The sequence below is a fragment of the Stegastes partitus genome, unplaced genomic scaffold (genome assembly GCF_000690725.1).
Source record: "Stegastes partitus isolate 25-593 unplaced genomic scaffold, Stegastes_partitus-1.0.2 Scaffold1161, whole genome shotgun sequence".
Classification (NCBI taxonomy): Eukaryota; Metazoa; Chordata; class Actinopteri; family Pomacentridae; genus Stegastes; species Stegastes partitus.
The window spans coordinates 109,262-135,192 of NW_007578892.1; the positions used below are offsets into that span (position 1 = coordinate 109,262).

At 38.7% G+C, this 25,931-nt stretch overlaps 1 protein-coding gene across 1 annotated transcript in view; it reads left to right on the forward strand.

Moving 5' to 3' along the window:
* The window catches only part of pacsin3 (protein kinase C and casein kinase substrate in neurons 3), a 53,401-nt gene that overhangs the window by 19,714 nt on the left and 7,756 nt on the right, over nucleotides 1-25,931 (forward strand). The window contains exons 2-8 of the mRNA XM_008296888.1: nucleotides 6,183-6,283; nucleotides 8,479-8,635; nucleotides 9,319-9,554; nucleotides 10,830-10,985; nucleotides 12,406-12,581; nucleotides 15,694-15,814; nucleotides 25,006-25,148. Of these exons, the coding sequence (XP_008295110.1) occupies nucleotides 6,230-6,283; nucleotides 8,479-8,635; nucleotides 9,319-9,554; nucleotides 10,830-10,985; nucleotides 12,406-12,581; nucleotides 15,694-15,814; nucleotides 25,006-25,148 (1,043 nt within the window). The 5' untranslated portion in view covers nucleotides 6,183-6,229. The remainder of the gene's footprint in view (nucleotides 1-6,182; nucleotides 6,284-8,478; nucleotides 8,636-9,318; nucleotides 9,555-10,829; nucleotides 10,986-12,405; nucleotides 12,582-15,693; nucleotides 15,815-25,005; nucleotides 25,149-25,931) is intronic.

The following is a 25,931-nucleotide window of genomic DNA, read 5'->3' on the forward strand; positions in this document are numbered from 1 at the left end:
CAGCGCTGGTGGATATTAGAGCTGCTGGGATTAGCCGTCCTGTCTGAGGTGTGATGTTGTGCTGCTGGACGTCAGCGCTCAGATAATCTTTAAGCGTCACTCGTCTGCTCAGACACAACACACCCAGATAACAGACACACCTGCAGCCACAGTAAACCGGATCCTTCTTATTCAGGCTTCACACTCCTGTTAGTTGGTCAGTGCTCCTCCTCCTGGTGAACTGTTTTTAAAATGTGTGTTACTGATCAATTTACTGTCATTTCACAGATCTGATTCTTGTGTTGAATTAAAGATCATTTCCAGTAAAATCACAGAAAAAAGTATTAATTTACACTTAAAAACATAAAAACACAGGAAAAAGCTGTGAATAATGTCCACATACATGTTTATTTTTTACAAATAGTGAACCATTCTTTATGATGTATAACCAGGCAAGTGCACTTTAAATTTTGATTTATTTTGTTTTACTGTATTTAAATCAGCAATAAAAAAACATGACTTACAGATATCTGCCACTACTTGAAGGAAAAAATATGTATAACAAGGATTGAAAAATCGTATATAAATACATTTTACACATTGTGCTGTTTGACTGAATTACAACAACTGTCTTATAATATCAAAACAGGCCAAAACTATAGTGTCCACATAAAACCATCTGTATTTCTACAAATATTAATTTGTTCTTTTTACACTGTGTGACTTCAGAATTGTTTTATTGTATTTAAATCAGCTCGAAATAAAGAATTATTTCAAACATTTTTGCTTTTATGTGAAAAATGCGTAGAATCACATTGTTTAACTGTATTTAAATCTACTTTAAAAAACCTTTATTTTGCTCATATCTGCCATTATTTTCACAATTAAAAAAATTAATAAATTTAACAAAATTTTAACTTATTTTTTCAAAGTCAGTAAAAACTACATGTGTATTTCAATTAGAAGCCGTAAGAAGAAGCATTAACGTAGTGATTTATCATCAAATGTAAGTCTGAGCAGCCATCTACACTGTCCTTTACCTGGTGAAGGTGTGTTCTTGAGGAGTTAAAAGCTTTATCGCTGTTTGAACAGTCCCTCTGAGAGACTCCACCAGGCTTCACTTGGAGACTCTGTGAGAAGTTCCTGCTTGTTGTTGCTCCTCAGCGGGTTTCATGATGTCCTCTGTGGCTGTAAATAACCACCGACTCCCACTTTAAATCACTGGGAGCCGACTGGAGCTAAATGAGAAGCAGCATTGAGCCTCGGTGAGATGTTCAGGGAACAGTGTGGGAGTCCTGCAACGACAAAAACAAACAAAACAAACAAACAATACGATGGTGGAAACCTTCCAGTCGATTTAAATACAGTAAATCTGAGTCATGTTACAGCTGAACATTGTAAAAGAACAGACTTTTGATGCAGACGTTATTTACAGTTTAGACTTTTTTTGTTTTTACAACTAATATGTAGATTATTACCTTGTTCTGTGCTTTAATTAGATATTATATATGATTTAAAAAAACAGTGAAAATCTGTAGAAGAATAGTTTAAAAATGCTTTTTAATCCTTAATATACATAATTTATCTGAAAAGTTGTTTTTTTGCTGATTTAAATACAATTTAAAAAAACTACTTTTACATTCAAATGTTGTAAAAGAATAAATTATTACTTTAAAAATTACAAAATACAAAAAAAATTATTAAAAATACTAATTTTTGATGTGGAACTTGTGAGAATTATTTCTAGTTTTGCCTGTTTTTTCACCATTTAAAGTCATCCTGGTTTCAGTGACTTTACTCGTTATTATATGTAATTTAACAAAACAGGAAAAATCTGTTAAATGATAGTAAATTGTTCAGTAAATGACATTTAGTTCTGACAGTGCAGTGTGCACAGTGGGGCTGCAGGGAAGCGTTATTTTTGCTGTTAATTAGTTTGTCAGTGATTTACTCAATTAATGAATTACTTGTTTGATCTATAAATCAATCTGTACTAACAATAGAAACCGACAGAAACAGAATTTATTGTTTGTTGTTAACAACAACAATAACCGCGTCAGACACACAAAGGAAAGCGAGATATCATCGTTTTTATTTCACGCTTTCATCCACTGTGTCAAATCTTGGCTCACATATTTACCCACAATGCAACATGACCTCCAGGACCTGGGCATGTTTTACTCTTTACAGCTGCTGTAGCCTCAAGCAGAGATGAGGAACGAGATTCAGAGACATTCTCTCATTTTTCCTTTTTTCCTTTTTATTCTCAGTGATAATTAAAGAAGTCGGTTTATTACAGATACTTGTTTTCTAGATATTTTCATCTCAGGTTGTTGTCTGGCCTTCAAACAGGGTTTTGTCCAATGAGAGTTCAGCACAGAGGAAGTCGGGTCATGATAAACATTCTGTTACCGTTCTGCTGCGTCACAGATCTGATCTGCTCTGTCAGTAACGAGGATTCCTGTAACTTTAATCCAGTTTTAAAGCTTCACTGTGGAGTTTTTTTGTTGCTTCTGTGACTCCTGTTTTGTCTCTTGCATACAAACATGTTTGCACCCAAGAAGAAGGATGCACGTTGCTGCCTGTGGTTCCATTAAGCTGCAGGTTATGCAGCAAAGTGCAAAAGAAAGAAGACGTCCCTGTTAGTCAGAATAAATACAGTGATGGAAGACATACTGAGATCTTTTACTTAAAGGTCCAGGTTAAAAGATTTAATGGAATATAATGCCCATAATTAGGATGTTATTCGTGTTATAATCACCTGGAAGTAGGAAGTGTCTCTGTTACCTTAGACTGAGCCGTTACAGCTGCAGAGGAAGGGAATCCTCCTCCACAGAGTCCAACATGTTTCTACAAGTTACAGCCAAAAAAATGAAGTCTTGTACATTTTTCCTGAACATTTTTCCTCAACGTTGATGGAAAATGTCATGAAGTCAGAGAAAGACATGAAGGAGGATTGATGAGGACGCCACAGTGTGAAGAAAGCTAGACTGTTGTTGAAGTGACGGTTCATCACTGTAAAAGGACTTATGGAGCGACTTTATCTCTTTTCCTTTCATAGAGGACGGAGCAGTTTAACTTATGCTAAGAGAGATAACAAAATCAGCACTTTTTCTCAGCATGTAGAGAATGTGACCAGCTTTAATCTGCCGCTGAGATACTTCAGGAATCATCACATCTTCTGTTTGTTTTTGTCAATGTGAGCTCAAAGATTGGACTTTTCATGAAAACTTCAGCTTTGTTCATATTTCAACCCACCCATAATGAGAGATTATTTTATTTACTTTTCCAATATTTCAGTTTTTGAATCAATGACATCAGGAGAAATAAAAATAAAGGCTTTTATCTTTACTAGTTGCTGAGATGTTGTCGTTCAAATAGCCTCAGATTTCAGTCCAAACCTGCTGAAAGTGGATCGACGAGCAATTTTTAAAAAATAATTAAATGTTACTGTGGAAAGTATTTGATGTATCGGCTAAAATCTAAGAGATATGACTTTAAATACTCTTAGTTTATTCTCTAAAAGTTTAAAGCAAATCAGGGATAGTCAAGCAGAAGGCCTCTGATAATTTCAGATGTAAAAGCGTTCATGTGAGAGTTAAACTTGACAAAATCTTAATCTGATAAGTAGCTAGAAGGTTAAAAAAAATCAAATAAATGTAGTAAAATGAAGAGTAAAGTATCATATAATAGAAATACTCATGTGTAATACCTCCAAATCACACCCAGATGCAGTACATGAGTGAACTTAATCCACCACAGGGATGCAAACCTGCGGGATTGAAATGCTCTCCTCCTCAGATTACACATTTTTTCTTCAGTTTTGCTGAACGTGACTCATTATGGCAGCAGATTGTGTACAAACGTTTGTCTCTGATGAATGAGATCTTTGTGTGGAGCCGAGCGGCTGCCTGACTCAGATTCCTGCCTCAGTAATGGACGCTGCAGGACATCAGTGAGTCCACTTGTGTGCAGAAGAGAAGCTGACGTGGAGAAAACAGACGTGTGGGTGAGGACTCTGTAGGTTTTGTTTGTCGGCCGACGTGGAGCTGCAGTTTGACAGAAGCTGCAAACAGTGAAAAAAAAACACCCAAAAAAGAAAACAGATGGGTTATGTGGTTTCAAATCATCCGGGGTTTCTGCTCAGACGTCTCTGATTTGCTTGAAGCTTTTTTATCATAAACTGTTGATATTTAAAATGCAATCTGTGAGATTTTAGATTGATTTACTAAATGCTTTTTGAGATGCATCTTTTAAAAACTGCCCGTTGATCCACGTTCAGCAGGTTTATTGTGAACGTTGACATTTGAGGCTGTTTGACCGACAGTTTCTGAGGAACTATTAAAGATAAAAACCTGGAATTTTCACTGATATTTCTCATCATGTCGTCAATTCAGAATAAAATCAGACAAATAAATCAAATCGTGTGAAAAGAAATAAATGAAGCCGTCTTGAAAAGTCCCGTCGCTGAACAGAAAATAACAATAAAATGATCCAAAAGTCAACTAATGATGTTTTCTGACCCAATGTGTAGCTGCACGTCACAATATCGCAAAATGCTGTCGTTTCCTGTAACAAAATGGATTTTAAATGTGCAGCCAACGGCAGGTTTACGCCGTCAGTCCACATCCAGGAAGTCACACTGGTTCTGCTGTGTTGCTTCTTTAATGTTGTGGCTCTCTGCCTCAGTTGTAGAAATTCAGAGAAACGATGAGTTACACGAATCATTTATCTGTTTTTAGTTTGACTTGAAGTAAACGCAGGAGTTAGCCAGCTGGAGCTGACATTTTGCTGAACTTGGCGTCGCCGTTTGTTTACGTAGCAAACAAGACGTCCAACGCACAAAACTGACAGGTCAGCATTTTAGTAAACACGATATTTCATGAACATCTTGAGGGAATTTCTTTGAATTCCTCGCAGACTTTCTCTTGGATTTAAACATAACTGGTCAGATTTTGGCCACGACTTAAGAAATCAGACAAAATCAGAATCAGAAAATCAACTTTATTGGAAACATTTGTACACGCAAACAAGGAGTTTGACTCCAGTGAATCTCAGCTCTGTGTGTACAAGAAAAAAAACTAAGTGCTAAAAACAAGAATATAATAAATTAGAATTAGAATAAAACTTTATTGATCCCTTCGGTACAAGACCTCAGGGAAATTGCTAGAATATAGAAATAAGGTACAATTTGAGAAGTGAAGAAATTAACTAGAACAATAACAACAACAACATAAACACCCAGAGAGCAAAGTACCGAGGCGGCCATCTTGTTACGACTTATTAATGTCAGATTTCACACAAATCTTAAAATGATGAAGAAATGATGAGATTTAATATTGAAAAGGTCGAAAGTCAGAACCAGAAGCAGAGACTGGGAGCATATTTCACATTTTAACAGATACTGACGCTGATCCTGAGCGTTTACTTTATTTTTTTTAACTTTATTTTATTTGAGGGTGCCTTTATTGTCACAACTTTGTATTCTATCAAAACTGGCTTTTTTTGGTTTGTTTCTCTCAATAAACTTAGAACCTTCGAAGTCGTCAGTAAACAGAATAAATTAATCTGGGGCTGCAGTTCCACTGTAGCAGAGCCATGTAGCCTCTGTGTGGTCGTCCTGTGTAGTCGTTCGGTTGGTTTCTGTGGAGCTGAAACACCATCTGTGTTCGTTCTCAGTCTGACAGGACTTGTGTGTAATGTTCCACAGGTTCATCTGTCATTGCGTTTTCGCTGCAGAGTTTCCAGAAAACGAACCTCTCGTGTAAACAAAGCGACGTGCAGGTGATTGGAGCAGCTGGTATCTGTCCTCTGATGCGTTCGGCTCCACGTCTCTTCCAGATGGCAGATTGAACTAAACACAAACGTCATAAAATGATCAATGTGTTTGCTGTAAACCTGCTAGTTCGTCCTGCTTTTTGTTCTGATATCATATATTAAAGTGCATCCAGCCTTCTTACGCCATTCTTTTGCATTCTGAGTCACTGATAAATAAACTTTTGCTGCTTATTCTGCTCCTTCTGCATATTTGAAGCTTCAATAGAACATTAAAAATGATCTTGTGCTGTTTCTCTCTGTGTTGAGATCTGAAGGAAGTCTGACCGTGATAACAGGAAGTCATGTGCTTTAGTTGAATTAAAGTTTCCACGTGAGACCGGCTGCTGGTAACAAGTTAATAAATGTTTTTTTCTCTATGTCTGCAGTCTCTTGTGAAGCCGCCACCATTCCGTGCTGTAAGGCCGACCCCAAAATGTCTTCCAACGGAGACCTCAGCGACCTGGGGAGCTCGGACAGCTTCTGGGAGGTACGACAGCAAAAGCATTCATCGTTTCTCTCCGCAAAGCATGACTTGAAACAGCAAAAATGAGTTGGAGGTGAAGCTCAGGAAACTTCAAGAAAGACTCAAAGAGGATGTTATCGAGAGCTTCCTTTATTGTATTAAAAAGATCTGAGTCAGTCCCAGCAGAGAGAAGCAGCTGGTGGTTTTAATACTAACATAAGTTTTTATACTGTTGGTCGTGTCTCACTCATTTGCAGGTTGTAACGAGCATCATCCAACTATGATTATTGATTTTTTTTTTATTGAAGTTTTATTTTTAGGGTAGCAATCTGTGAGGTTTGTAAAAGTTAAGGGATTAATTCAGAAAAGCTACAAAACTTACTTTAACTCCACGAAACCCCAAAACCAGCCTGCAGGTTTTGGGGTGTTTTCTTTTTTTTAAAAAAATCTAGAAAATTACACCTTTTATCTGAGTCAGAAACTGTAAAAACAGAAATATTTGTTAGATTTTCTGCTTTCCAACAGTCCTTGAACTAATCATGTGTGACCTGGAGTCCCATCAGGAAAATTAACCAAATTTAAGCTTAAAATTGGGATATTTTGTCAGCATCACTTTAAAAATTCTGGAAAAATTAATCTTTTTTTTAAGCTTAGATTCTGTAAAAACCAAAGAACACAGGTTTCCTGCTGCAACCGTGAAGCTATAAGTGACTCTGCTGAGACAAACAGTCACGTGACAACAATTCAGGGACTTTTCGACTGAACTGCAGGCTGTGTTTACACAAAGCAAACTAATTTGAGATGTAAATAGTACAATATCTCCAGTACGTAGGGTCACCGTGTTTTATTCCAGTGTTGGTCATACCTGTGGACACTCAGAAAGTTATTTTTTATTTTTTTGTAAAATACATATTCTCAGATAAGAGAGTGAAAATGTGATGGGAACAGAAACTTCTTGGAGTGGAGAGGGTTAACTAAGGTTGACTTTATTGTCTGACTCCTATATTAGACTGCATTCATTTAATGGAGGTGAAGCAGTTTTTTGTATTTAGTGCTGATTTATTCTGGGTTCAGGTTCCTGCTGATGAGTGTGTGAGAGCAGCTGAGAGGATCAGGAGGTTAGAAAGCAGTCAGATAGAGGCCAGTGTTGGTCTGCAGTGTTTACAGAGACAAAGACACATAATGAATCCCTGCTGACTGACCGTCGGCTTCACAGCCTCCATCTGGATAAATTATACTCTTCTGCCTCTCCCGGCTCTCTGACCTGTCTGTCCTCTTTCATCCTTTATGTATTTATATTATCACCTTTCCACCAAAAATGCTCACTCAGCTATTGCCATTCTAGTGTGGTAAGAGAAACTGATGCTGTACAAATGATTAAACTCTCTGAGCTCCGAGCAGTTTCTGAATGTTTTTTACTCACTGTGGGCTCATTTTTTACAGCAATGCAAATTCTTTCACCTCGATGGAAACAGAGCAACCGGGACTAGAAGAACAGAGCACTCAGAAATGTCATTTGTTTTTTTATTTTATGAAAAGAAAAGACAATAAAAATGGAGTCAATATGTGCAACATTTTTCCAAGTGGCTGCAGGTGTATTGGAGAAGAAAAACAAACTCCATATGTTACAGATAGTTTACTGCTTACGATGCCAATGATCAAGCATTCATCAAAGAGCATCTAGTTAGCAAAAAAATAAAAAAATTTTAAGCTTCGCCCCCTTTTTTGATATCATTACAAAACAAACAACTTCATGATGCAAATTTTTTTTCCCCAAAAGCAGTGTTTCCATATCAGTGATGTTTCACTGTGCTGAGTGTATCGTCCAACAGCTTGCTCCTCTCTGTTTAACCCATTCTACGTTTATTTTATTGAACTATGTTGTATTTTCCTCTCAGTCTCTTGTCGTCTCCTCTCTGCTTTGTGGAAACACTGCCTGCAGTTCACCTGAGAAGCCTTTTTACCTGCATCGTGGTCAGAGTCAAGTCAATCCTGTTTTTTTTTTACAGGATTGAATCATCATGAAATATCAAAATTTGAAGCTTAAATCTGATTATTTTTCTTACATTACATGTTATATCTTGATTTATAATGGTCTAATTTTGGAGAGATGTTTATTTTTTTAAGGATTAGTGGCTTTTAAACCAACCAGCAGGGTTTTGTGGTTCAGAGGTTTCCGTTTCCTCACTCGTTGTGTGTCTGTTTGTGCGTCTCTGCAGCCGGGGAACTACAAAAGGACGGTGAAGCGGATCGACGACGGCCACCGGCTGTGCAACGAGCTGGTCAGCTGCTTCCAGGAGCGGGCGAAGATCGAGAAGAGCTACGCTTTACAGCTGAGCGACTGGGCCAAGAGGTGGAGGGGCGTCGTGGAGAAAGGTCTGTTTAAATCACGTCACGTTGGAGAGCCTCATTTAACGGAACAGAAAACATCTTTACTGTCATTGATATAGAAAAACAAAGGGCAGTGGAACAAAAACTAGCAGCATCAATAAAAGAACTGAAAGGCTTCAAGACAGTATGATCAAACTGGAGATGTAATAAACAAGCAGAATGATTTTATTGAACACATTACTAATATGCTGTCTTATGTGTTTTTGATCTCTCTAATAGGGATGCCACACAATTATTATAATATTGTCTACAAAGCGTCAATAAATTTAGAAAAATGCCTCTTTAAGTGTTCTAGACAGTCCAAAACGCAGAGATCCTCAGTTTATGGACAAAAATGACCAAAAAAAAAAACGTAAACTCTCACATTTGAGAAGCTATAATTTGCAAATGTTTGGTGTTTTTGCCTAAAGTTTAATGAGAGGATTATTCCGTTTGCAAAAATAATTGAAGATTTAATTACTCTAGATGATTTAATTTATTTCAATTAAATGATCAATAATTCACGTTATTTAATCTAACAGCAAAGCGTTTCATTTTTATTAATAAAAATCATTTGAAGAGAATCTTTGCAGCACTGATTTGTAATGTGTTTAAAGTTATATACAACCAGTGGTGATTTGTTCGTCTTGTCTGTTTTAATCCGACCTGGATGGTTGAATCTGTCTCAGGGCCTCAGTACGGGACTCTGGAGAAAGCCTGGCACGCCTTCATGCAGGCGGCCGACCGGCTCAGCGAGCTGCATCTGGAGCTCCGTGAGCGTCTGGCGGGCGAAGACAGCGAGAAGGTTCGCGGCTGGCAGAAAGACGCCTTCCACAAGCAGATGATGGGAGGATTCAGGGAGACCAAAGACGCCGACGACGGCTTCCGCAAAGCTCAGAAACCCTGGGTCCGAAAACTGAAAGAGGTGGGTGGACTCTGACGGCCAGATTTGACCAAAAATGTTCCTTATTTGAAACCTTGTGCTGTCAATGTTCACAGCATGTTGGAGGAGAAAAGAGATGGAAACGTTCTCTCATGATTACAACCAGTGCTGCTAATAATTTGTGTAATTTGTGCGTTAAAAATGGCTGCATGGCGCTGAGCTCAGTTGGTACAAAAAACCTTTAACCACCTGCAGACAGACGAGCTGTTCAGCTTCACCACATTGAACCCAACACTTCAGTGAAGGCACTAATAAACCCAGTAAGAGGTGTAATGTGATGAATATTTCATTACATTTTCAGGTTAAATCCTGGCTGAGAAGCATTACAAAGCCTGATAAACACAAACCAAATACCATTTTCAATATTTTGATGAAACTGTCAATCACACACTAAAGGCGACGCCCACCAGGAACTGTTTACCATATTTGGAAACTTTGCTTTTACGTGACAACACAAGAAACAACATCTGAATCAAAACCAATAAAAAAAGTAGAATTTGGTTTGATTAAAGAATAATTAAGACTAATATTTGATCAATAAAACAAAAAATAATTGCTGCGTTTTGATATTAAAGCTTGCTGCTAATGCAACACAACAGTAAAACCAAACGGAGCAAGATGAAGTTAAAACTATGCAAAAATGTAAAATGTAAAATGCCAGTTTAAGGAAATAAAAATAATGAAACCCTTCGTAAGCAATGAGAAGATGACGTCACTTTAATTTAAGTTTATAAAAATGGATTTTAAGAAGTGATTTGAAAGAAGTCGGCCATTTTGAAAGCCTTATCTCCTGCAACAAGTCGATTTAAGTCAAGCTGCACTGCTGGATATTGCACATTGCTGAACATATGCAAAAAAAGTAATGACTTAAAGTAGTGAGGTTGTATGTACAAGCATGTAAACGTGTAGATTCAGTTTATAAATACAAGATGCATAAAGAAAAGAAGGTGCAAGGTGTCGATGTTTCCAGATTCTGTGAGTAAATTAACATTGAGTAGATTAAATTTAATTGCTAGTTGGCACTCAGGTCCGTTTAAAATGAGTTACACCTGAATGTGATGAATACTTTCATTATTGTGAGACAACAATGGGATTAGTCAGAACTTCCAAAGTTAATTATGTGAGACGTAACACTGACGAATGTTTATTTGTGAGTCACGTTTGTAATATTAGACGATTACATCAAATGTTTTCTGATGTGGTTCAAGCTGCATTCATGACATATCAGAGTGTGTATCTGTGTGTGTGTGTGTGAAGGTGGAGTCCAGCAAGAAGAGCTACCATCAGACCAGGAAGGAGGAGTGGACGGCGGTTACCAGGGAAACGCACGCCAAGGCCGACCCGTCCAAGTCGCAGGAAGAAGTTCGCAAATACACGAACCGGGCGGAGCGCTGCAACCAGGAGGCCGAGAAAGTACGAAACACACACAAACATGACAACACACACTATAGTTACCAGTCTGGGTGTGTCGCTGAGTCCAGAGAAAACACACCTGTATGTGTGTGTGTGTGTGTTTTTACCTGAAACATGACCGGACTTGTTCTGCACAAACCCAACAGCAGAGAAACAACAGCTGGAGGTTCTGAGGCAGGAAATGACTGAACAGACTCAGAATCAGTTTAGTACACGGATCCCAACAAGGACATGAAACCTTATTTCCAAAATGTAAATAAAAAACTAATCTGCAGATTTCTATCAGCCTAAACTCTCTGCAGGTGTGTCTGCCGTGTTCAGTTACAGAGAATTAAAACGTTGTGTCCTCCGTTAATTAAGCACTTTTGCAGCAGCTACAGGAAGCGTGTTGCACTGAGCTGCTGTCGGCTTTAACTTCATGTAACCACATTAAATATGAATGAGAGGAGAAACAGCCACACTGAGCAGGTTCAGGTATGAAAATCTGTGGACAGGTAAATATCTCTTATTATGAATCCAGTAACCATCTGTTGCCTTTTCTTCTTCAGAACATTTGAATCACTGGGTTGTGATGTTTTGTTTTGAATAAATGTTTAATATAAGGCTGCCCTCAACTAAAGATTTTGCTAGTCGACCATTAACTCAAGCCAGTCGATGCATTTGTGGTGGTAATTTAATTAAACAGATGTTGTTGTTTTTTTGAGGCATCAGAAAATGATTTGAATTCCAGCATATACGTAGAAATGCAGCTAATAATGCGGCTTTAAAAGAGCTGATGATGATGAATGTATTGAAAAAAGCAGCAAGGAGATGGAAGATTTCGTTTTTAAGCCTCGTCATGGTAATGTCGCTGATGAAGTACCGCCAGCGAGCACCTCAACCTCAACAGACTATCACAGAAACTAGGGATGTGCTGCTCAAGTTTCGGGATTTTTGGGGGGTTTTTCCGGACCCCAAGTCATTTATTATTTCATATTTAAAAGAGCTGTGACCAGAAGGCATTAAGCATCACAGATGACCGTCTCATGGTGGCCTGTTGCTGGATAAAGTCTCATAACGCCCTCTGGTGGTCAACATTAAACCACTGAGTGACTACAGCATTAAACAGTGAGAGGCTCCACCTGGTGGTGCGACCAGGTACTACAGCTAAACTATAATGCATTTTCTGACATGCCGCCATGCCTTTTTTCTTGCATATTATTGGTTAATATACTTTATTAATTGATTATTCATTAACACCCCTAATTCACAGCACACATCAACTGCTCTTACAGTCTATTTCTCAGTCTTTCAGTGTTCTTATGTTTGAAAATTTCCCTCCTACAAGTCGACACGGACCCATATTTACCCTTAGTCATTGTTCTGAATGTGAGCTGATGAAGGCTTAAGCAGTGTTTTGTGTTTTGTGTTTGCGTTCCAGGCGAAGGAGCGCTACAAAAAGGCCTTGGAGGAGCTGAACCGCTGCAACCCTCGATACATGGAGGACATGGAGCAGGTGTTCGACCTCACGCAGGAGGCCGAGCGCAAGAGGCTGCGCTTCTTCAAAGACGTCCTGCTGGACATCCACACACACCTGGACCTGTCGGCCAAGGACAGGTAGGACAACAGGCGCACACACACACACACACACACACACACACACTGAGCGAAGTGGGCGTTTAGATGATTCATGATCCTTGACTCAGAGCGAAGGCATGCAGAGATCTGTCATGGCTCGATACGTGTGTGTGTGTGTGTGTGTGTGTGTGTATTCAGGAGTTAATAGAAAACTCAAGCTGTTGTCGATTAACCACTGACCTCTGATTTTATTTAAACAAGCTACTGTTGCCATGGGAGCCACCATCGGTAGATCTGTGTCCAAATATTGACCACATTTACCGTCAAGTGGTTCTTTTGAAGAGCAACTTAACAAACATGCAGTGGAGATATTTTAGCTTCAATCTACTGAAGGTATTTTATGTTCTGTCATTGTTTTGCTGCTTGAACTTCTGCTTCAGTGGCAGGCGCTCTCGTCTCTAAAGTCACAGTTAGATGGCTCAGAGAGGTGAGTCTGAGTGTGTCCAGGTTCCTCAGCCAGCTAATAACAGACCACCTGCTGCCCTCCTACAGCCACTTCACCCCAAACTTACAGTCCAGACTCTCATCAAGTCTGTCATTTACCTGCAGTTCAATACCACCAGAGCCTTTAAAACGAATCCTCACCTCCGTGTGGTTTAGAGGCTGAAAGGATGTTTTATTCTTTAAATATGTTGAAATAGTTTCATTTTACTAATTGTTAGACGAGTTCAGAAAAACTAGTCTTTATGCAAATTTGCACAGTGTCACTGTTTTCCTGACAATAATTCTGGTTTTTGATTTGGACAAGCATCACATTAGATTCTGTGTCAGAAGTTCAGGATTAAAAAACGATGGAAATACAAACAGTAGATATCTTTTAAAGTTTTGTGATGAGGAAATGTGCTATTTATTAAACTTTTAATGAACCTCTGAGCTACACTGAGGTACAGGACTCATTTACAAAGTTACAAATAAATGGAGATTTAGGCTTAGAAATAAGAGACTTGAATGAAAATATGTTTACATTTGTAGGCACGAAGCTGATGTTTTCTTCCGATTTCTAGATGATGCAGCATCCCTCCTTAATGGGTTTGATGTTGCTAGATTGCAGACTTTCTCCCTCATGCAATTATAAAAAGATATTTCTGTTTGGGGTGGAGGGAGAGGATTATTTTATAGTTGATTGTATATGTTTTGCTTTGTCAATGCAATTTGTAAACTGTTAAAATTCAATAAATATATGTTTAAAAAAAAAAAAAAAGATATTTCTGCTGTCAGCGTTTTAAGGTGACATAAAATAGCAGTTTCAGGTTACAAAATATCTTTTTTTTTTTTTTTACCTCCTATAAAGGCAAATTTGAAAAATCTGCAAGTTTTATCATATAAAATGATAAAAGGTCTGAACAGCGAAGACTGTTCTGAATAAATCAGGCTGCAGAATGTATGACTCGTGTTTATAAAGACCAAGAACAGAGTTTATAAGTTAAAGGGAGTGAAATTCTCCAGCCGGGATCACAGCCTGTGTTTGGTGAGTTTTTACCTCATCTGCAGTAAAATTTACAACTGAAATGACCTCCTGTTTTATCTGTTGCTTTTATTGTTGCAGTTTAAACCCTGTCAGAGCATCAACCTGCTATTTTAAAGTTTTCTCTTCTTTTCTTGCTTTTTATCAGCTTTCAGTTTGACAACAGAAGAAAACAGAAAACTTATGAATTTAGCAGCGATCACTGAGAAACTCTACTCCACCTCCCTGTGTATGATTAATCCTGAACGTGGCTTTAAACGTGCGCTCGGACAATATTTAACTATTTAACTTAGTTTTAAAATGTTTGCTGAGTACATAATGTGCGTCTCTGTTAAATTCAGTGTTAAATGAAAACCGTTCCTTCGGGCTGCAGCTCCTGGAAGCTGGATGTCGATGAACAGATGCAGCGTTTTCCTTCGTTTCCTCTGAGTGTGAACGAACTGACACAGCGCTGATAAAACCCGACCAGAAAATACGCAACCTACAGTAGTCTTATCTGGAATTCCAACTTTAAACTGAGGTTTCAGGATTTTAAAGGCCAAACCCTCAGAGCAAACAGGTGCGATCAGGAACCTGCTGCAGGAAAACAGAAGGAGCCTCACATACGACCAACTCCACATGAGAGGGTTATTTTTATTTTAATAAAGGTGTAAAGTTTTGTCTTCTAGTTCTCTTTGAAGATGCTTTAGATGTATTTTTATGACTGTGTCTAATGCTAAAGAGGTCACTGGTTTTCAGCATCTTTCAGGTCATTGTTTTTATTTTCTGCATCACAACTTTTAGTGGAGTCTCCATGTTCTCCCCGTGCAGCGTGGGTTCTCTCCGGGTTCTCCAGCTTCCTCCCACAGTCCACAAACATGTTGAGGTTAATTGGTGATTCTAAATTGTCCGTAGGTGTGAATGTGAGTGTGCTTGGTTGTCTGTCTCTAAGTGTAGCCCTGTGATAGACTGGTTACCTGTCCAGGGTGTCCCCTGCCTTCACCCTGAGTCAGCTGGGATAGACTCCAGCCCCCCACGACCCTAGTGAGGATTAAGCAGTGTATAGATAATGGATGGACAACTTTCATTGCTTTTGTTCAGTCTCTCATCCGTGTTGTTTCCAAACAGCTGTTTCCTGTAAATGACCTGCACAGCAATAAACACCAAACTGACACGGTTACTATGTGGCTGGTGAACACATTTAGCAGCTAAAGAGCCAGAAAAACAACTCAAAGAAAGTAAATATTGGAGCTAAATTCATCCGGTTGGACACAAATACAACTTCACATCAATGCTAATGTTGCTCTCTGGGTCTAATATGTAAACAAACACTTGTTTATCTGCCTTTATAGGGTGATAACATGTCAGCTTGTGTTGCAGCTGTAGTTTAAGATGTTCCCTAAACACCTCACATGCGGCCACAGTGGAGGGTCGCTCACCGGATGTGCACAGAGAAGCTTCTAGTCTCCATCACTTCCTGCAGCTCAGACTGTGTGAACAAAAAATTATTGAAGCCAAACTTGTGATTATTTTTTAATGAATTCCACAAGAAAGATGAAAGACAGACGATCATGGACACAAACTCAGACCAAAGATCCGATCCAGAGCGTGTTAGACGTGATGACTGACGGCGTGTTTGTCCTCCAGCTTCACAGATCTGTACAGAGATCTGGGTCAAACCATCCGAGCAGCCAACGACAGCGAGGACCTGCGATGGTGGAGGAACACCCACGGACCGGGCATGAGCATGAACTGGCCCCAGTTCGAAGTGAGGAAACACACAACACTCGCTGTATTTCAGTTCACACATCACTGCATTCATTCATTGTTTTTCTTGGAGCATCTCGATGCAGCCGGGGCGTGTCGGCGTGAGTTGCTCATGTTGTGGGGACGTTAATCTGTTTGCAGCCACTTTGAGGGGAATCGACTTCCTCCTGGAAACAAAGAGCGACTCCTCATAATGTAAATCATCACAGCTGAGCTCCAAGGTTTGGTTTGAGGTTTGGAAAACTAGTAGCTGCGAGTCCGTAAATCTCCAGGAAATGAATGTGAGTCGGTGCAGAGTCCTCACAAGGGCCAGAAACAGGGCTGGGTGTGTGTTTCAGAGCCGAATACTAAACAGGTTTCTGATGAAAGCCTTGTTTTGTGACCGAGAGCTCCGAGTGGGGTCAGGAATGTCCCACACAGACTCACACCGGTTTGTTTAGTCGACGCTGGAAATCTACAGATTTCTCGTCGGCTCTGCCCAGCGGCCACTGAGGACAAACAAATATTTACAGATTTGAAAAGCACAAACAACAGATTGTGTCTCCACAGAGCTGCTGCGTGTGAGCAGAGTCGAGTTTCATATGAATTACTGGTGAAAAGTTCCCCGGCAGCTGTGACGTAAAGAAATAAGATACGGTTCAGTTTTCTGAAAGTCAAGAACTTGAATGAACTTCTGCAAAGAACAATTATGATGAAACGCAATAATAGAAACTCTAAATAAACACAGAAGCATGTAAGAAATAAGATACTGTTCCTTTTTTGTAAGACAAGAACTAAAAAAAAACTTCTGCAAATTAAAAAAATAACAAAAAAACAAGGCAATAGTAACGGCTTTAAATGACCACAGAAGCAAAAAAGAAACTGTTCAAGACATAAAACAAATTAAAGCTTTCATATTTTATCTGTTTAATTTGTACACATATGAAAGTGTAGAAATGACAGTTTGCTATTTTAAGCGGGTAAAATTTTCTCAAGTGCAAATAAAAGAAAAAAAAGGCAAAATTAAGATTTTTTAAAATTATTTTTGTGCAAGACTTAAAAAACCTTCTGCACGACTTTACAATAAATCAACACAACGCATATAGAAAGACATTTTTTGTCTTCCTTTTTTTTTAATCATTTCCAAATGAGCTTCTGCAAAGTAAAATTTTTTACCAAAAGGCAACAATAAAGGCTTTAAATAAAAACAGAAGCATGCAAGAAATAAGATACCGTTCCTTTTTCATAAGACAAGAACTAAAAAAAAACTTTTGCAAATTAAAAAAAAAAACAAAAAAACAAGGCAACAGTAACGGCTTTAAAAGACCACAGAAGCAAAAACGAAAAAAAGAAACTGTTCAAGACATAAAACAAATTAAAGCTTTTATACTTTATCTGTTTAATTTGTGCACATATGAAAGTGTAGAAATGACAGTTTGCTATTTTAAGTGGGTAGAATTTTCTCAAGTGCAAATAAAGGAAAAAAAAGACAAAATTAAGATTTTTTTTTGTGCAAGACTTAAAAAAACCTTCTGCACGACTTTACAATAAATAAACACAACGCATATAGAAAGACATTTTTTTTGTCTTTTTTTTTTTAAACATTTCCAAATGAGCTTCCGCAAAGTACATTTTTTTTTTTACCAAAAAGGCAAAAATAAAGGCTTTAAATAAAAACAGAAGCATGTAAGAAAAAAAGAAACTGTTCAAGACATAAAACTAGTTTAAACTTTTTTAATTTCATCTCGTTGAAGTTATTTTAAACATTTTCTGTACAGTTGAGTTTAAAACACAACTGCTCTAAAATTTATAAGAAAAGTATTTTGGGGGTATTTTTGTGCGACTTTATGAGCAGAAGCAGCTGAGAGAGAGAGAAAGGGCAGAAGAAGAAAACATGAATATTACAGCTGTTGGTTTCTCCATAAAACAGCAATTTGTTGTTTTCTGCATGAATTAAACACGCATCATGTGACGTGTTAACTTGTATTTAACAGGGTATTATGTGTTATTTTTGGTCTGTTTTCTTTTAAGCTAAGCGGCTGCTGGCGTTGTATTAATACTGATGTGAGACAACTTCAGGGCAGAATCAGTCTTCTGTGTGAATCTCTGCAAAGAAAGCAAACTAGTCTCAAAATGTTAAACGGTTTATTCAAGAAGTGTCGATTTCACAGTGAAACGTCAAAACAACAGAAGTGGTTCGATCTCTGCGTTTCAGTTTAACGCTGGTTGGCCAACAATAAAACCGACGGCCTCTCCGGAGAGCGAGTTCAGAGCCGGAGCAAAAGTTGAGACTGAAAAAAATGACATTTTCAGATGGATTTGCATTTGTGTTGGCCTGGACCAGCAGGAGCTCTGGGTTCAAACCACCCAGTCAAATGTTAAGAAATGTTTTTTTGTTTGTTTTTTTTTGTCCAACCAATGAAAAAATAGAAGCATTAAAATAGCACAGCTTCTAACTTGGTCCTGGGTTGGGCACTGGGCTGCACAGATCGTCATGCAAAGGAAGTAAAAGCAAGCGAAGGTTCAAAATCAAACACTCGTGATCACAACCTGCTCTGACTCATGTGTGGTGTTGAAGAAATGATTGTTCTAAATGTGAGCTTAGTTTCAGTAAAGGTTTAGTTTATTTGTATCAGGGGATTGTGCACCTTAAATATAATCTCAAAGAAGTGAAGAAATGCCAACATCTTGTTTCAAATGTGCTTCTTCAAACCCTGTTATTCCCACCAGCCCTCCTTAAGGTAGCAGCCTGAAAGCATCCAGGTGTCGGCACAGTCGACTGAATATTTAAAGGGCCCATATTACGCTCATTTACAGTCTTAATCTTTTATTTATCGAGGATTTCTGATGGTTTTTCTCATGCTGCAGCCTCTGTCTGAAACAGTCTCTTTAAAAAGCTCAGTCTGCTCTGATTGGTCGTCTGTCTGTAGCACCAGATCTCTATGTGTAGCCGTAGCACTTTAACAGCTATTGGCTGCTAATAAAACAAAAAAAAAAAGTTAAGAAATTGCACAAGTTTGGACCCAGAACAAGGAGACTCTTGCAGGAGTTGCTACGTTCTGCATCGTTTTCATCCCTCAGTGTGAAAGTCTCTACGTAGCTCTGGACTGTGGTCGTGTTAGCGTTAGCCGCATTAGCTGTGCAACACGCCAACACCAATAGTTAGTGTTAGTTTCAATGGAAGCCGTTGACGTGAAGCGATAAACCGGTGCGCAGTGTGTGGCACAATATCACATATTTTCTTGAACATTTCCACTTTTTGTTCTCCTTTGTCTGAAAAATGGAAGAAAAACATATTCTTCAGTGCTATTTAACCGTACATTTTTGTGGTGTTGTTTTGCTTTTTTTTATGTCAACAAAAACACTTCAAGACTTCACGCAGGGCCGTTTTGTAACTTCGTCCCTCATCGTGCGAACACAGCATCAGAATTTTCCCTTCTGTTGTGGCAAAAGTAATCCACCGGGTGTTCAGTTCCTCAGATGCTGGGAGTGCATGAAGCCTGCTGTGTTCACTCTTGCAGCCAGACGTTGAACTTGCGGCTGAGACATTTTAGAGATATTTGAGCTGCTAGTCAGGAACTATGCAGATGTGTTACGCGATGACATCGATGAGTAACAGAAGAAGAAAAGCCTGGACTTCAAACGAGGTGTTTCAGGCAGGTGAGGAGTTTTTATGTCAGAGAGAATAACGTGAACAAATCAGCTGCTGTGTCACTCTGAAGGGACGAGAGAAGCCCAAAAAGCAGAAGTTTTTTTTGTTTTATTTTTGCTTCCAGGAAGTGCTCTGATCCCAGGGAGGATGATGTAAGTGGTATTGTATGTTGTGTTGCTCCACGCCCACGGACCAGTCAGGAATCATTGTGAACGCTCTATTGTCCTGTTTTCTGTCCGTGAAAAGATCTGCAGACCTGATTGTTCAGGTATAATAGAGATAGGATCCTCTGGAGTCCTGCCTCCCACCCTCCACTTCTGTGTTTCCGCAGCCACACACTGACCGTCATACCTCCAGACCTGCAGCCTTGAGTTTCAGATCAGACAAAAGAGGTGACACGTAAAGCTCTAAAGTGTAGTACTGCCTTTGCTCCTTATTATCTACGACTCGTTCTATTTTTGAAGGTTTCTTTTTTTTTATCATGTCTTCTTGTTATTGCAGTAACTTTATATTTCCCTGCCTGTTCTCTATGAGTGTAACCGGTGGAGTCTGCACTGCGTTGTGATGAACACCGATCTTTTTTGAGGCGATCTCGTATTGACACTTGACAAACTTGACAGACGAGAAAACAACCACAAAATCCTCTGTCAGTCTCAGTTCGTACTGCTACAGAAATTAAATGACAGAACAACATATCAGAACTGGGAAAGTAAACTTATAAATGAAATTATGTATATCAGTTGACACACAGAAAACAGCAGCACAGTCTCGCTTACCTCTCCCGTCGGATACATGTACAAAAGGGGAGAGGCAAGGCGGGAAAAACTCATTTATAGGGGTATGGTGTGTAACCAAAAACGAATGTGGGGTACTAAGACCCCCAAGTGAAAGGTTCCACACCAAAACCAAATGCAAGCTAGATTTTGTGGATTTCTATTAATTAAAAGTAATAATAAAAAACGGTAAAATAATATGTATATATAATACAATATGTATAACTAGTAAAACAATACATATATATTTAATATGAAACTGCTGCTACATGACTCATCCTGTTACATGAGCATGTGAAAAATCTAAACTCTTGAGTCTTGAAATGCAGAAACTGGACCCCAGGTAGCTGTTAGTAGAGTTCACAGCTCAAACGGATGAGCTTCGGCACAGACGGTTTTGGCCACGCAGCTGAAAAACGGTTTAGTCTGAGAGCTAATTGTCTAAACTGTGAACCTGACATCTGCTGCACGACTTTCCATCCATTCCACCTCAGTCCTTTCATTTCTTTTCCCGTTAACGGTTGTCTTTAGGATCCTGATCTGAATTGAAGACGACATGACTGTAAAGCCTGTTTAAGGAAAGTTTGTGATTTGCAATTTAAATTTAAGATGAATCAGCTGCAATAAAAAAACCCAAAACATCAGATTCATGTGCACAAAAATGCAGATGGAGACACGTGATGACCCGCGATTCTTCATGCAAATATTCAGCTGTTATTTTATCTTTTACCAACTGGTGTGAATACCAGAGGAGCAGACTGGATTCCTCTGGTATCCCTGACAGCAGACTAAATATTACCACGTCTCTGTCTGCTCCGGTGGAATCTCTAACTTTGATGCAACACCTTGAAAAATGTGAACATTAGAAACCACAGGGACAAAGATGCCACAAGGTTTAAAATTTTAGGTTTTTACTAAAAGACTTCTTGAGGTTGTCACACACTCAGAAGGCAATAAAATGCAAATAAAACACCCAGAGAGCAGTGCAATGTTATGTATTCAGTGGTGTTTGCACCTTTTTGCTGCTCCAAACCAACGTCTGCATGTTGGGTTCACTTGTGTTCTTCAAATATTTGTGGTCTTTCGCCTCAAATCTGAAATATTTCCAAACAGCATTCCTGCTTTCTGTCCACCAAAAATCAGTCATGAAGGCTCTTTATTTGCCATCTTAAAAAAAAAAGTTAAAACTACAACAAAACTCTGTTAAATTGGAAATAAAACAAGCAACAAGAAGAAAACAGCTGGAAATGAGAACTGAAGCTAATTCAGATATTCAGAATCTGTAGAAAAATGCACATTTTTAATACAAATACAAAAAAACTATGACTCAGAACTACATTAAATAACAACATCCTTTGGTGGATTTAATGCTTCGTTCTTGTTTTAAACTACATTGCTTTATATGTTGACTCTCTAGGCTCCATTTATCACCTACTATTTAGTTAAATCTGACAAGCTGACAATCGTGATGTCAGCAGGGTTTCAAGTTTAGTTCATTTATATATAGTTTTTTCTTTACAAATTTAAAGAATAGACTGTAAGAATTTTATTAAAAAAGAAGCTAAAAATCACTAAAACTGGCTTGAGAAGATACCTCTACCATGTGAATATCTATAATCAAAAGATGAAAACAGTTGATCAGAGCTCCAAGCATCGGCTGTAAAGCAAAAATGAATAAAAATGTACAATTTACATAGAAATGTATGTTTACAAGTCGAGATGCCTTCAGTTAAATCCATAAAACACCAAAAATCTGAGCTAATTGGAATCTTTTTTTGGATCAATGGATGTATTTGTAGATGAGAACGATGAGCTGGTCGCCTGCATGTCAGTCAGTATTGATTACGGGAAGTCCAGCAGTATAGAAGTCCTTCAGTATGATGGATCTCTTTCAGCTGCTGTTTAAATCTGTATTTCTGCTCCTCCAGGCGGCTGCATTATAAACACTGATCCATGTATCAACAGTGTTTGTGCAGAAGGATGCTTTAATCTCTGCTTTCAGGAATTTCTAAGCTGATTTGTGAAACATGTTTCTGAAGGAGTCGGTCAGACACACGACTGTGCTGCAAATCCCAAATAAACTGTATGCAAACGTTTAGTAAAGATCTTATGAGGAAATATCTTCTCCTGTTAAAATAGATTTGATATTATCGCAGCTGGTAGCCCTGTGATAGACTGGCGACCTGTCCAGGGTGTCCCCTACCTTCACCCTGAGTCAGCTGGGATAGACTCCAGCCCCCCATGACCCTAATGAGGATTAAGCGGTGTATAGATAACGGATGGATTATCGTTGCTGGTTTACTATATTTTCATTGATTACATGTTTATGCAGCAGCTTACAGTTGTGAGCTCCTACAAGAGGAATTAAATGGATCAATAAACATCATTTATTTAGATTATAATAAAACAGTGGAGGGAAGTACATTTGCTGAAGTATTGTTCTTCCATCCACGTCCAAAATACAACGCATAGTTACAGATTAAACCTTTTTGGACTATTCTAAAATTCAGTATTTGATCAACGTCATATTTTAGATGTTCATGAGTTGTTCAAACCTCTTTTTCCTTTAAAGTGCTCTGATTTTTCATTTCAATAAAATAATATTAATATCTCAGCAAAAATTAAAGATGAGAGAAAAATTAGAAACAGATTTTTGTATCATAACTCTATTTTTTCACTGCTTCTGTATCTAAATTAGCTAAAAATATAATCATTTTACAAATATCTGCTGTTTTTTTTTTAAATCACTTTTTTAGCTGTTAAAAGCTCCAACAAATAGTATTTTTTTCTCTTTAAACTGTCAATAAAATGATCCAATATCTCAGCAACAGTGAAAAGTTTAAGTAGATTTATGTAACAGAACATTGTTTTTTCTTCTTTTCTCTCTCGTTAATCAGATTTCTCTTCGGTCCCTGAATATAAAAGTAGATATAAAGCAGATCAAACCTATAGAGGCTACAACAATGACCGATGCTTCTCTGTTAATAATCTCATTCTGTCCTTTATATATCATAATATATCAGTCAGAGGGACCAAACCTGGACTTCTACCTTCATGTTTTACCTACAAGTAAAGAACTTGAATCCTTGTGGTTAAAATTAACACACTGAATGTCACCAGTTTGGGCGCCAGTTAGTAATAAAAACAGCAGCTGCACTGTATAAAGTTTAACAGCGTAAAGGATCATTCAGCTGTTTGTTGCCTTAGAATTATAAAACCGCACAAACACATGATTTTTCCTTCACATTCAAAGAGTTTTTTGCACATGGAAACGTCGTAGTATTTCTCTAGCGCAGTAAACAGTGAGATAAACGCTTATTTACTGCAACTTCCTCACTTCTTTTAGAGACTCTGGCGTCTCTTCTGTCCTCTGAGGAATCTCCTGATGTTCCCACAGACACACAAACAGAGAGGCTTTGTCCCGACACACACATGCACACACACACACATGCACACACACACACACACAAACACACACAAACACACACTCACACACACACACATCCACACTTTGATTCCAGTACTTGTTAGGACTCTCTGTCAGCTACATTCATTCATAACCTAAAGAATCAGACTTTTAAAGGAGCGAGGAGGAGCAGTAATTATTGTGTAGTTATTTCTATCTCTGTGAGGACATGACCGAGCTGCAGTTAGACGCTCTGAGGCTGTAAATACGAGGACGTGTATCTCCAGACACCTGAACCCTGTTGGTATATGAAGTGTGTGTGTTTGAAGATTCATATTTTCAGAGACAGAGTGCACGTTGGTCAGATTTAACTTTCTTTCTTGCTGGTGTAAGGTTTGGTTTCGGGTGTGTTCCTGCACTCATACTAGAAATACCGTTGTGTATTTAATATGTTTGAAAAGAATTTAGTGTGTCCATGTCCAGGAAACGTCAAATGTAGAACAGGAATACTAGATAATGGTGAAGTTCTGCAGTAGCAGGATATAACCTTCTGCTAAAGCTGTTTAAATCCTGAACATCACATACAGTTGTGAACAAAACTGTAAAAATCATCTATACTGTGGCGTATAGTGTCTTCCAGTCACTCCTATAACTCTCAATATTCTTCAATAGATTCACTGAAACTCGTCTTTGTCACGATGAAACAATCAGGTGTCCTAATCAGCCGAGATTTACACACTTCATGTATTATTTTTCCATCATTTCAAAGGATGCTACACTGACTTCTTGTATGTTTTTGACTCTGAATTCTGTCAAAGACCTTCAATAAATCTCTGACAAAATCTTTTAAATCAAAAATATGCAAGAAGTCAGAGCAACATCCTCTGAAATGGTGGAAAAACGAAGCACAAAGTGTATAAATCTTTGCTGATTAGAGTCCTTCTCAGATGATTTAAAAAAATAAGAACGTATTTGTCGATCGCACTGATCAAACTTCTGAAGTTTATTAGATTCGGTGCTGAACTTTCAGAGTCTGGTTGAAGCTTCTCCTGCTCGCCTGCCTCATGAAGGAAACGTGAAAAGTAGTAAATTTGTTTTAGAATGTAGTGATGGAAGCAGCTTGTTGTGTTACAGCAGCTAACTATGTGTAATTCTGTCAATACTGTAATTTATATTTTATGTAAATGTGATGCCACTGTTTTGTTGTTGTTGTTGTTGTTGTATTAAATTCTATTTAAGCTTTAATACCTCTTAAATCAGGATTTTGTATTTATTACGTACTAACTCTGCTTCTGTCTTGTTGTTCTACTAACCCTTCGTGAGCACTGTGGGTTTCATGCAACCAAGGCAACCTTCTGATTCTGGTTCTGGTTCTGGTTCAGGAGTGGTCTCCGGAGGCGAGTCGCTCCATCAGCAGGAAGGAACGCTCCGGACGCTCCGAGGAGAACGTGGTGACTCTGACCAACATCGTCTCCTCGGGCGGAGGCGACGCCCCGCCGAGTCCCATCACCGTGGATACGGGCAGGTAGGAGGACACACACACACACATACACACACACACACACACTCACACTCAGCCGGGATTGTTTCATGTCAACAAAACACTAAACTCCAGGCAGAGATGAGGAGCTGGAATCAGAATCTGAGCTCTCATCTGTCTCATCTGGGTTTTTATCTGGATGCAGAAGTCAGAAATGTGTTCAGAGTGAGTCTGCAGGAGAGTTTTCTAGAGTTTTTCCACGTCCTCTGCACGCACACACACAAATACACACACACACACACACACACACACAAAACATGCACACAAACACGCCAACACATGTTGTGCTTAATGAAGAAGACAGTCGGCTGTGTTTGTTGTTTCTGTGAAGTTTTAGAGGAGCTCGTACCTGTGGGCTGTTTAGTCCAGACTAAACACAACACTGCAATTATGTGTGTGTGTGTGTGTGTGTGTGTGTGACAGAAATAGCAGCAGCATGTAGTGTACTCATGCTGTTGCCTTGTAGTCACCCTGAGGAGTTCACATCCTGCACACAACACGCTGTAATTAGTAGCTAGAGAGCTGTGTGTGTGTTTGTGTTTCTAAAAGTCTTCCACGCTTTACGAGGATGTAAATCTGTTTACAGAGTCGCGTTGTGGAGAACCGCTTCTGTTCTGGAGGAAATAAAAACAAGTTCTAATGATGGGAAATATTCAATATAAGGGCAAAGACTTGGAGTGAGTCAATGAGCGTGAGTCAATGTGAAGCGATGCCTCCGGAGCGACTTCAGGTTTTCGTGTCTCTGAGCCGGTTTCCAGACTCGGTGAC